At 35.6% G+C, this 13,882-nt stretch overlaps 1 protein-coding gene across 1 annotated transcript in view; it reads left to right on the top strand.

Moving 5' to 3' along the window:
* The first annotated feature begins 4,115 nt into the window (after positions 1 to 4,115).
* Positions 4,116 to 13,882, top strand: part of SPINK6 (serine peptidase inhibitor, Kazal type 6) — a 12,468-nt gene continuing 2,701 nt past the window's right edge. The window contains exons 1-3 of the mRNA XM_014548878.1: positions 4,116 to 4,228; positions 7,014 to 7,036; positions 11,500 to 11,574. Coding sequence (XP_014404364.1) covers positions 4,171 to 4,228; positions 7,014 to 7,036; positions 11,500 to 11,574 — 156 coding nt within the window. The 5' untranslated portion in view covers positions 4,116 to 4,170. The remainder of the gene's footprint in view (positions 4,229 to 7,013; positions 7,037 to 11,499; positions 11,575 to 13,882) is intronic.

Genomic DNA, 13,882 nt, shown 5'->3' with positions numbered 1-13,882 from the left:
GGGATATTTATATGAATGAACAAAATGTTAAAACATATAAACAGGTATGTGTATGCCCCTGGGCCCAGACCTAAGCTTTCTAAAAGCAATAAAACTGCACCTCAATAGGCAAAATGATATTGTAGAACCAGCAGAAAAAATTATAGAATTAAAAGCATCCTCAACTATGCCAAAAAAATCTCTTATATCACAAAAATTATAGAATCAGAATTTTTAAATGTAGATGATTTTGTGTATTTGGCCCCGAATAATATTTGTGAGTAAATGTATTGGGTTTATATGATAAACTGTACTTGGAAAATATAATATCACAGTGTTTTTGTCTTTAATTATATAAATGAAAATGTGCATAGCTAATTTTTGGAAATTAACTACATGTCTGCTGAGATTGCATTCTACTGTCTGTAAGATGGTTTGACTTTCACTGCTTTCTCCCACACCCCCTTTTCTTTTCATTTTTTTCTTTTTTTTCATGATTTAATTCATTGAAACTTACCTTTAAATGTTATGATTATTAAATATTTTTCTATTTTCCTTTCAGAGTGCTACAGAAAACAAAATTCAAACTGCTCTCATCTACTTACTCTGCAGCCAAAAGAGTAGAATTATACACAACTTTAATAGTGGTCAATATTGCCTGTAACTTCTCAGTAACCTCCTATGATCTCAGCTTCTTATTTAAGGAGTGATTCCCACAGAAGGTTTCTTAGCTGTTTCCTTATGTTTTATAAAAAGAAAAGAAAAAACCTATCTTTCACATGGTCTCAGAAACCTAATAAAAACTACTGTTCAAAGTACCAGTCTTCTTAAAATATATATCCTTGTGATATAATATTCTCTCCACAATACCTGCCCAGACTCAATACTTGTTTCATCTTCCATTTTCCCAAGCTTTGTTATGAAGGGGAGGGTAAGTGTCTAAAAAAAAATAAAAATAAAAAAGAATTGAAACCATTCAGAAATAAAAATAGATGAGAATCATTCTATCAAAAAGGGATATTTATATGAATGAACAAAATGTTAAAACATATAAACAGGTATGTGTATGCCCCTGGGCCCAGACCTAAGCTTTCTAAAAGCAATAAAGCTGCACCTCAATAGGCAAAATGATATTGTAGAACCAGCAGAAAAAATTATAGAATTAAAAGCATCCTCAACTATGCCAAAAAAATCTCTTATATCACAAAAATTATAGAATCAGAATTTTTAAATGTAGATGATTTTGTGTATTTGGCCCCGAATAATATTTGTGAGTAAATGTATTGGGTTTATATGATAAACTGTACTTGGAAAATATAATATCACAGTGTTTTTGTCTTTAATTACATAAATGAAAATGTGCATAGCTAATTTTTGGAAATTAACTTCATGTCTGCTGAGACTGCATTCTACTGTCTGTAAGATGGCTTGACTTCACTGCTTTCTCCTACACCCCCTTTTCTTTTCATTTTTTCTCTTTTTTTTTCATGATTTAATTCATTGAAACTTACCTTTAAATGTTATGATTATTAAATCTTTTTCTATTTTCCTTTCAGAGTGCTACAGAAAACAAAATTCAAACTGCTCTCATCTACTTACTCTGCAGCCAAAAGACTAGAATTATACACAACTTTAATAGTGGTCAATATTGCCTGTAACTTCTCAGTAACCTCCTATGATCTCAGCTTCTTATTTAAGGAGTGATTCCCACAGAAGGTTTCTTAGCTGTTTCCTTATGTTTTATAAAAAGAAAAGAAAAAACCTATCTTTCACATGGTCTCAGAAACCTAATAAAAACTACTGTTCAAAGTACCAGTCTTCTTAAAATATATATCCTTGTGATATAATATTCTCTCCCCAATACCCACCCAGACTCAATACTTGTTTCATCTTCCATTTTCCCAAGCTTTGTTATGAAGGGGAGGGTAAGTGTCTAAAAAAAAAATAAAAAAGAATTGAAACCATTCAGAAATAAAAATAGATGAGAATCATTCTATCAAAAACACCTGTTGAAGAAAAGCTCTTGGAAAATGGGGAGGTAGGGAGGGATAGCATGGAAGATGAAGAGAGAGAATAACATTTAGGCCAACAGTGATTCTGAGAGTTTAGAACAAAGGATGAGAAGCAACTACCATAAATGATAGGAGGAGAAGAAACTGCCATTCTGATGGAATGCCATGGCTCCTACTCTTACATTTTTGTTTATTATTTGTTAATTCTTTTGAATTTGTTGCCATTTTGGGACATGGGGCTATGCTTAGACTGGCCCCAAATATTCTGATCAGAAAGGGGAAGGAAAGGGAGAACGCAAGAGGGAGGAGGAGGCATTGGGAGGGGGATGGGGGAGAAGGAGGAAAGCAGCAGTACCTAAAACCAAGCCTATGGAATATGTCAAATTTCTGAGTTTGGCTCTTTATCTTATCTCATTCAACAAGGCCAAAATAATTAAAGATCATGTCAAGTAGACAAAGGTGTTATGTGAAAATTCCATAGCTTTTCTTAAGCGATTTCCCAATTATTCTGTTTTCTAAATATTCCCAGTTTACTACTCCCATAAAGTGTTTACGAAAAATTTCAAAACAGCTTGTTTTTTAGGTTGTTCATTGGTGTCTTTGAAATTTTTAGTGTCTAACATCTGTCCTATAATTTTATGTAGGACTTTAAGGTTACCTATAAGTGAGTGTATGTCATCACACTACCTTAGAATGAAAATACTTAATAGTTGCCAAGCACAATAGTTCCTTCTCTCTTATTCCTTTCCACTTTTTCCTGACTGTACTCCTTTTTCCTCTTCCCTTTAAGTTCAGGTCTCTTAAAACTGTCAGAGAAGCAACTTCTTCTTATTTTTATCACAATCATGCTACATTGTTTTATTAAACAGTAATATCTTTTGATTGTAAAATAAAATAGATTCCCCCTTCTCAAAGACAGAAATTTCATTCTAAATTTTGAGATAAGTAAAATTAAATATTTAAAAAATATGTACTTTCCAGAAAGAAAACAAATGTCCTGAAGAAAAGGAAACAATATCTATACTATGTATATATTTTCTCAAAGTGGCCAATTTAAAAGGAAAATATAGATGTATAGATGTATTTAAATTCTGAGTTATTTGTACAACATTGCAATAATCACTTGAATTTAAATTGGGCACATTTTGTATATTCTTCCCATATTTTAAATTATTGTACTTTTTCTTCATGATATTTTTAAGTAGTTGATTATGATTTGAGACAGATCTTGTCATTATCCCTATAACCATTCCTTATTTATTTTTTGTTCCCCCCAAGAAATCTATGGCATCCATCCTTTGCTCTGTCCGCAATTAAATTGGCCATGATAGTTAATGAAATTAATCTAACTTGTAGAAAAGCATATGTTCAAGGAGTTAAAACATAAAGAGCTTTATTATAACCACTTCTTTACTTTTCAGGAAAAGGGGAAATATTAAATATTCCTTAATTCAGTAACTTTTACAAATTAGTAATTTACTTTTTACAAATTAGAAAAAAATAGACCTTGTCTCCTTTGTTCATTTTGACTTAAAAATGGAAAATCACTGCCATTTGACTACAATCATATTTTTAAAAATTAACAGGCTGATTTCTGCTCAGAAAATGCTTTTACTGATGAGGTTCTGGTGGCAATGTAGAATACCTATCTTCTTTAGGTACATCTTGAGTGATGTGGACTTTAAAAATCCTAGTTACACCCAAGATTCCATTCCTCTGTGGTTACTCACCTGGACCACAGACATGTAGGGCCTGTCTAAAAGAGACATAACATCAAGTGTGGCCCCACCAGTGACTCATCCCTTTAATGTAGTGAAACTATAGAGGGAAGAACAGGGAGGATGTATTGGTTGCTAGGGAAATCTAGCTTACCTTTGGAAAATGACATCCTGTATTAATAAGATCTAAGGTACAACTCACATAATTATCCTAATTTTAAGATTGATGGAAATGATGAAGCATTTCTTTACATCGGGGACAGGTCATAAAAAAATGTCTAAATGTACAGGACTGCATATGGTTTTAGAATGTGACTTTATAAAGAAGGTGGAGATCCCAACTCCCTTTCATGTCTCTATATATATGTCCAAGTGTGTGTGTTTTAGTGCTCTGGGAAGTGTCTTGACAGAGAACCTGAGTAGGACAAAGCAGCCTGGATCTGAGTGAGCTAACTGGCACCATGAAAATATCAGGTGTCTTTCTGCTCCTCTCTCTGGCTATTTTCTGCTTTTTCTCAGGTGAGTTTTTTCTTTAAAATTAAAATCCAATACTTATGCTGAACTGGACATGACAAGTATATTTGCCCACCATATTTCAAAATTCTAACAATTTTGATATGAAAGACCAATTCTGAGAGATTATCATAATGATGATAATGATTATAATGATGAAAATGGTAATAGTAATAATGATAAAAATAACTTTCATTTGTTGAGCATATACTATATTTGAGGCATGTACTAAGAGCTTTTATGCATTATCTCCAATACACATAGCAAGCTATTCCTATCTATATTCTACATACAAGAAAACTGTGGCACAAAAAGTTAGAAAATTGGCAAAGGACTTACAACTCGTAAGTAGAATTTGGAATTTGATCAGATCTTCTAGACATCACAATTTATGCTTGTTCCACAAAACTAGTCTGGGGGATGGCTAGTTGTCTTATATATTTGCTTAAATATTTAAGTATTTTCTTCTAAGACAAAGGAAAGCTTCCCTGTACTCATTATTCTTATACAGTAATTGGGACTCAATTAAAATTAAAACAAGGGGAAAAAGGAAACTCAATTAGAAAATCCTTCAGAAAAAAGGTATCCAGTCTTAGAATACTGAAGCATATATGTTGTTGGGGAACTCAACAATTGTTCAAGAAGGGGAATATCTTTGGGCACCTTAATGAGCAATAGTCAAATATTCTATCAATTTGGATTGTTCAAAGGACAACTGTACTTTGATCCAATGTTTTTCATTACAGGGCCATGCGAATGAACAGGACACTGTATCTCTTTCCTTCCTTCTTTATTTTTCCACCCAATGATGTTATAGTAGACAAAGAACACACTAGAGTCTCTAGACTCAAGACCTAGACCCATGTCTTCCATTTATGACTGTGTCAACTGGAGACAGCTCAGCTCTCTGAGATCTTCTCTCATGTATAGAGTTCTAGAAATAAGACTGGATCTTGGAAACTTACATGATAGCATTTGCTGTGACAAAAGTCATTGAATTTGGGGGCTATCAGAGATATTTCCCTGAGATTGAATAGGTAAAGAAGTCATTTTTCACTGGAAACTGGTTATATTTAAATGAACAAATACATTTAGAAATATGAAAAAAATTACTGTGATCTTATAGAATAAGTTTGACTAATAAGGCTAAATAACCTGAAATGATGTTTCTGTCACCCGCTAAGATGACATAAAATAGATGTGACTGTATAAAAATTTTCTGGCTGAGATGCTCTCAGAAATTAATTGATATCCTTGTTGCTTCTCTTTATGATCTTTTCATTGGATCTTATGTACCAGGACACTCAATTTACCAAAACATGGTCCTTCATAGATAAATCTGTGTTTGGGAAGGCCAATGCCTAAGTGCCTTAATATTGAGTTTCAGTCCTAGCATTTCCATTTTATAGTGTGTGACCTTTCTGAGTAGTTTCTTCATCTGTAAAATACAGCTATAAAAGGAATACTCCTGTGTGTGGAATTAAATGAGAAAATGCATGTAACGTGCTTTACATAGTGGATGGGATCCAGTAAGAGTTTAACAAATGTCTATTAATATTAACATGATTAAACTTCAATAATATGACCACTGTATTTAACTCAGGTGTTGCTGATGTTAATCATCCTGCTGCCCTGGTAGTTCTACATATAAGATGGTGGGAAAAATCTCTCCTCTTCTGATCAAAGATTTGTACAGTGAAGAAATGGCTGAGAATTGTAATAATAAGTTTTCCTGGGTCATAAAACTCACTTTCAGTGCTTACAAAAATATAAACTTCCAGGCCCTACTTGGTCTTATATAATGAAATTTTCAAGTGATTGTCCTAAAAATCTGTATTTTTAATAATACTGCTGCAATATGGTTGGTACTCACTACAGTAGATTGCCATCAACTTTATTTCAAAATTAAAAGCCCTGTTCTCGCCTCATCTCCATTAATAGAGAATGTACTTGAAGGTATTTCCAGTTGTCCTCCTTTAAGTATGACACTTACTCATACTTTCTGTCATCAAGGAGGCTTTTGGCTAAACATGCCAGGTGTCACTGGCATTAGGAGTTCCCCAGAAATGACCAGAATTCAGCTCAGAGCAGAATTGAACCAAACATTTTTTATTATTTCAGCATTTAAAACCATTGAGCTAATTAGCCACAACCCAAAATCACAGACATAGCTACAAGGATGGAGGAGGAGAGAGAGAGAGAATCAAGACTGTATTTATAGATTGTTTCCTCTTTCAGGAATTTAGAGAGATGTAGCAAAATAAATGAGTTTGTCCTTGCCAGCCTATATTTTGGCCAAGTCTTTAAAGCTGAGTATAGAGGACAGAAAAGCAATTTTGACCTCAAAGAACAAATAAACTTAATCTCTTCCTGAGCTGCCTATAACAAAGGCAGTGCAATGAACCTGGAAATGTCAAAGTTAGAGGAGACTTTCCAACCCAAATTCTCCAAAGACCAGAGATGAGGTCATTTCCACGGTGGATTAGTAACTGGGCCAGAACTCTAACATGAATGTCCAGATTTTGAAATGATTTTCTTTCACCTCCCCTCCTAACCTCTAAGACATATGATCTTAACCTTGTCCATCCCCTTTCATCACTTCCCAAGTGACTACTGCTCCCTGAGAAGTGAACAGGTATTGGAAAATCAAACAATCTTGCCATGACTTGTTGAGATGACCAAGAACCAAGAATAAGTATCATTCCAGCCTTGAGGGTTTCCCAATTTTGCAAATCCCACTTTTTCCACATTCAGAAATTACAGTGTTCAGACTTTGTGCTTTTTTTTCCAGGTGTCTTCAGTCAAGGAGAAAAGGTCAGTGCATATTTTTATCTATTCTTCAGACCTGGGTGGTGCTTGGTTGGTATTCCCAGCCCAAAGAGAGGCTTGTCTGTGGGCAAAAGGGCAAAAACAATGAACCAGCAGGCCAAATGCAGAAATCAGTGGGAGAAATAAAATTTTTAACTACAATTTCTCTATGAGTTAAAAGAGCTTAAATACCCATTCTCAGGTTTTGTAAAAGTAAAGCAAGTATAAATGAAAACAAGATGAATCTATAACACTCATAATCTATCACTGCTTTCACTGTGAGATCTTGGGCAAGTAACTCAGGTTTTCTGAGCTGCAATTTCCACAACTGTAAAAAAAAAAATAAAAGGATAATCTTATTCACCTCACAGAATTGTAGTCAGATTGAAATTATATAAACTATGTGGAAGTATTTGGTAAACTATAAAAAGATTAGTTGTTGATTAATAATTAACAGCTTCTGAAGGATTTAGATCAGAGGTTATTCTTCCTTTTATAGAAATAAGGCCACCAAGAGTAAAAAAAAAATATTGCTTATTACAAAGGTTGTTTACTGCTCTATATTGCGTATACATAGACTTTCACTTAAATGTAAGTACAATTTGGGTTAAAAGTTGGAATGGGGACAAATTATCTTCATTGTCTGGCTGCTATTTTTTCCAAATTAATCCATCAAATTTCCTCAGATTGCTTGTTCTAAGCATCAAAAACCACAAACAGGTGGTATTTGCTCAGCTAGTCCTACTCCTGTGTCCATACAGAAAGAACATTTCTACTTGACCTTGGCAGTTGTTTTTGTTAGCCTTTGTGTGCCCAAGAACCCTTGACACCAAAAGTTTCCAGATACTACTGCCAACTGGTTCAAGTTGGCAAAAGATCTGAAAACGTCTTCCAACTCTAGTATATTACATCAGACTTTTTCCTTCCAATTTTAAACTCTCATAAATTGAAATGCATCTTTCAATGGATGATGCCCTACAGTTAACTCTCAATGTATGTGCATGTGCACTTGTGTGTGCCACATACATACACATGTGTTTGTACTTGTATATAAAATTGTATATCTTAAAATTGATTTCTTATTATGTTTAAACACATATGGTAGCATAATACATGTTAAATATTAAAACAACAAAAACAATGAAAGGACCTGGGATCCAGCCAACCCATTTTGTATCTCACTAGGTAGTAAAATATAAAACCATTACACACAGATTGAAAATATATGAAATTCTCATCAACACTCAAGTCTCTTCCCTTATTTAGGTTTTGATCTCCAGGATATTTAATGTTTCCCAGATTTTCAGTGTTTTCTAAAGTTCACTTAAACTTTACTGATTCTATTCCTTCGGATAGGCCTAAGTCTAATAGTGGACTTGCTTTTGGATCACTGGAAATGTTTTCTAACATACAGATCCCCAACACCATGCCAGACTTACTAAATAACAATCACACATGGGGAAATTTTCAGTCTGCATTCTACATAATCATCCAGTGCTGGGGAGCGCTATCTTTGCTCAAACATCTTAGAGACAATATACATGAGTTCTAATTCAAATATTTACTGCCTGTGTGATCTAAGAGGTGTCTCCTCCCTTGTCATTGCCTTTGTTTCCACATCTCTAAAATAAAAATTTCGATTCAATGATCTCTAAAGCCCCATCTGACCTTAGCTACCTGAATCAGTATGAACCAAGCCTGCCTTGCCAAGACCGCTGTCTTTTTTCCACTCAAGTAGACAGGGGAGGGAGGGTGCCACCTTTCAGATGGCATCAAGGCTACCATTTCTCTTCTGTTTGGCTGGAAGGATGGTGGCGGTCCAAACGACAGGCAGAAAAAGTTGAAACTAACCTTAGGAGCATGCCTGCCTAATTCTGATTCTGCTAAGACAAAAGGGAGAAAGATTTCCTCCAATACTTAACTCAGTCTACTCATGCCAAGAAGCCTCTCCATGCTGAAGCATCTGAGGGTAGATTATAGTTAATAATCTAAATTATAGACTTATAAAAGGAGACTTTTAGAATAATTCACTAATATGTAAATGAGTATTAATTATGAATTAAATTATTATCTAAAGTTGGTCCTGTATGTTTCTAATAATAGAAATTAGAGTTTGAAATTTTGATGAAGATTCAAGAAAAAACAATGCCTAAGAGTCATCAGTATCATCTGGAAATATATATGCTCTTAGAGAGGGAAAATCAAGTATATAAAATTTTCTTGAAAATGAACATAGTGAATAGTCAGGAAGAAAATAAAAAATGATAAAAGGAAGAGAGAAGAAATAGTTAGAGAGTCAGAGTATTGACATGTTACAGAAATCAGGAGTTTCAAAAAGGAGTAACATATCGTAAAAAATCATGAACATTTTATAAATAGCTAATGGGTGTATTCTGAATCATTTTGTAGAGCCATTTTGGTAGTATGGAATGGGTATAAAAGCAGGGGAAGTAAAGAACAAGTCATGGAAGGGTTTAGAAAACTGGTGTGATTAAAAAGGAGCTGATGTAACCACCTGGGTAGTAGTAAAGGGAAGAACAGATGAAGCCTACACCCTACAAGTCATGGAGGGATTTAGAAAACTGGTGTGATTAAAAAGGAGCTGATGTAACCACCTGGGTAGTAGTAAATGGAAGAACAGATGAAGTCCTACACCCTAGAGGTGTGTGTGTGTTTGCAAATTTTCATTAACTTTATTTTTAGAACTGAAATACTAGACTAAAACATCAATGACCCTGACTTCTAAGTTAATTTTTGTGATCATATAAATTCACTTTCCAGTGAAGTTAAATGCTTTTGTAGTTTCCATTAGATGACTAATCTGGGTACTAAAAGTGTCCCTGTATTCCAGAATATTTTTGAAGGTACAATTCTTTGAAGAGCCACAAGGGGTCAGGCCGATACTAAACTTTGGTACCCAAGTACCTAGAAGTAGTCTCAGGAAGCTGGACTAAGAAAATAAGTGGAGGCTCTTGTTAAAGCCAACACCAACCTAAAAAACACCAGAACAGAACCAAGTTCCTCATTAAGTAGGGTAAGAAATAATGGGCTCCAAAAATTCTAGAATATGAAACAATGTACATTGTTAGTGCCCATAATATCAATCCTCCACATGATACTTGAAGCTTTACAAACTGTTTTCAAAGGACTATTCATTTACAAGAACCCTAGAAGACAGGTATTGCTGGCCTCCAGTTAAATATAAAGAAATTTCAACTCAGAGTAGTCAACAATTTGCACGAGGTAATGCAGGTAGTAAGAGGAAGAAGCAAAATTCAAACCCAGGTCAGTTTAATACCATCTACAATACAGTCCCCCTAACATTATAGAGCATTGGGCATTTTAAATAAATTCAGGGGATTTTGGCTGTCCTGGGTCTCTTGGAGGAAACTTTAAGGAGAAAAGATAATCCTACCACCCTTGGTCTAGGCCTGCTTTTTTATGTCCACTAAGAAACTAATTGTCTGCGTTCTATTTAAAGGAGACCAAAATAAAAATATAAAAGAGGACAGGAAATTTAGACAGAGGAAAGGCATGTCATTCTTAGCCTGCTTCTCCTTAAGTTGAGAACTGTGGGCTCTTTCTAGTCCTACTAGATATTCTGATGTTCTCCTGTCTCGCTGTTTGTCTCACAGAAAGGATTTCTGGCTGGCTCTGCAAAGTCATTCTTTATCTTTCCCAACGGCCAGGGCTCTCCGAGAGTGGCCCTTTTCTGTCCCCATCACCATGCTAAAATTTCTCATGCAGTGTGAGTGAAGAAAGGCCTCTAGATATAACAGAATCATTCAGGCAGTAGTTGTTATTTCTCACACCCAATTGAAGAATTAAGGACGTAGCTTAATTTAAGCCACTTTACTGAATGAATCACTGCTAAATCTTATCTTATCAAAGCTGGAAAGGTCCTTAGAGACCATCTAGTCTACTGCTACTGAACACTCATTTGAAGCTCCTTCCAAAATGTGGTAAGAGCAGGTCTACAATATGAACCTTATTTTCTGCATGCCTAGTCCAAGACTATTTCAAATACTCCATGCTGACTTTCTACAACTCTTATATGACCACATTTGATCCTTATAACAACCATGGGAATGAAGCTTGACAACCGTTAATGAAAAAAAAACATTTTGGTTAAGAAAATTGAGATGCATATAGTGAGCGCTTTGTCTGAGATGACACAACCAGACAATGGCGAATGACAGGACATGTTCTGAAACATGGTTCTCCAGCTACACCAGGGACCCTTGAAGGACAGGACAATTTAGAAGCATGAAATATATCTACATTCTAAGGAAGTTTGTTCATATACCATTTGATTGATTTGGTTTTATTTATGGAAATTCTTAGCCCTACCTAGTCTCATTTCCAGGGGGCAGTGGAAGGGGGAAAGTGGGTCTGGGCACAGAAGTGGGGTCTAGAAGCTCTCAAAGTAAATGCCCTCCAAGTGCCACTTTCGTATCTGCTTTCTAAAGGACAAAAGAGCCTGGATCACAAGATCAGAGGGTCGAATGCCAGGGAAAGGTGGCTTGAGAAGGCGTCTCTTTAAAGTAAGAGACTTTTGTTTCCTTTCTCGCTGATCTGACTGTAGAGACACCCATACCTCTGACTGAGATGCCCTTTCTCGGCCTGCACATTGTCCCTGTTTGGCCCACTGGGGTGTCTCTCACTCATTGTGGTGTAATTATCTGTGTTCTTTTCTGCTTTCCTAATTCAAATAAGATGGCGAACATATGGAGATATTATAACTGACTCCTTTTTGTATCGCCAGCACCCAGAACCATGCCTTACAAGTATTAGTTACCCATTGGCTGTTGGTGGAATAAATGAAAATATCAGTGATAAGTCTATGGTTTCCAGTCTGTTTTTGATGCACACAATTGCAAATGTGTATGTTCATGACTTAAATACAAAATAAATTAGCTTTTGAGGAAAAAAAATCCTATGGTTAATCATGTCCTGAAGATTTCTCAGCTTACTTTTTATTTGGGGACCTAAAGGAAAGGTTATTATCCCAAAAGTAGTATGAAAGGATGGAGTTATCTTTAAGAGCAGTGAGAAAAAAGTGGGGCTATAGGTAGGACTATAAAAAGCCTAGACATCTTCTATCCAAACAAGCCTAAGATCTCTGATAAGCACCATCCCACCCAGCCTCAATAGTACAAAATGTGAAATTTCATAAAAAATGTGTGTTTAATAGTCTCAGTTGCCTTAAATCTGATATATGTGATATTTTGTAACTCAACTGTGTGACTCTTTTGCTGAGCTTTTCCCCCATGCAAACCTTCAGAGAATGTTATCAGTATACTAGGGCTGGTGCACAGATTCGTGCACTGGTGGGGTCCCTCCACCTGGCCTGTGGGGATCGGGTCGAAACTGGCTCTCCAACATCCCCTGAGGGGTCCCAGATTGCGAGAGGGCTGTTCTCGGATGACACCCCCCGGAATCAGGCTCCCTCCTCTCTGGTTCCGGGTGTATCACCCAAGAACCGCAGCTACCAAGTCACCACAGCTGCCAAGTCACTGCAGCTCAGCAGCTCCTGCATTGAGCATCTGCCCCCTGGTGGTCAGTGCACATCATAGCTACCAGCCAGGCAGCTGGTTGGCCAGTCAGCCGATTGCTTAGGCTTTTATACATACAGATAATGGTTTGCTAATATCTTAAAGATATGATTCCCCTTATTTGTGCCCACACACTTCTTTAATAAGGTATTTCAATAAAGCTTACTTGCTCTGACTATAACTGGGGTCAAGAGTACATCATGAACTTGGTCTTTATTTCTCTAAATGAGGATATGTTGGAAATCAACCATAATAGATAGTTGGAATCAGCAATGAGAAGGAATATGTTCAAGCACTGGTTTTTAATGCTTCCTGGTGTGTGGCATTGGGAAGCTACTTAATTATCCTGAGGATCAAACTGCTTAATATAATTTGTTCCACATGCATCTCAGAGTTATCTCAGCTGAGTTAATCCATATGGTTTAAATATTGTGAAGCATTAAATAAACATAAGACATTATTAATGAAACTAGGAGAGGGGTAAAGTATGGTCCCTCTATTCATGTTAAAGGGCACTTCATTCCACACAGTTGATATTTGGAAAAGTTTGGTTCTACCTGTTGTGTATTGTCTGTACCTTGGAATAAAATGGCTCAAATGTCATTTGCATACCAAATATTGATTCAATTGACATTGAATTGAAAAGAATTTTAAAACTCCAGGCTATTTTTGAGAGACCACTATAACTGAGGGCATATATTAGTAGCATAGGTGCTACTACCATTCCTTCTACAGAGCCCATGACAATAATCATTAATTATCATAGCATGTGTTCTCACCAAGGCTGGATGCAACCTCAGAATCCTAAATAGAGCAACTTAGTCACAAAAGTTCAAATACTACAGAGTTTGAGACGGAGTAAGTTAATATAAAGACATTAAAATGTTGTTTTCAAGAGAATAAATGGATGTAGTAACCACAAGGAAAACTAACAAGCCATCACATAACATTTGGAAGCTCTTTGCAATGATCATCCATATCTTTATAACAAAACAGAAAAGCTATTAGAGTTAGGTTAATACAGTAAAAAAATGTGTCACCTAAAGACCAAAAACTACTCTAAACTGGAAAATTTAGTGTTGAAACGAAGTCATACCTATGGCATTTGCCTTACTTCTTACATTTGTAAGGAGTAAGTAACTGCCTTACATCATTAACTCAAGCAACTCACTTCTGAATACTGTGACTACAGAAATGGTTATCCTGTGTCTCAAACAAAAAGTCTCAGTTATGTTTAACACATTCTAGATAAACAGACAAAGTAGGTCATTTTCTATTTCAGGAAGCTTTACATCAC

The sequence above is a fragment of the Myotis brandtii genome, unplaced genomic scaffold, assembly GCF_000412655.1.
Source record: "Myotis brandtii unplaced genomic scaffold, ASM41265v1 scaffold524, whole genome shotgun sequence".
NCBI lineage: Eukaryota > Metazoa > Chordata > Mammalia > Chiroptera > Vespertilionidae > Myotis > Myotis brandtii.
This window is presented reverse-complemented; position numbering and strand designations above follow the sequence as displayed.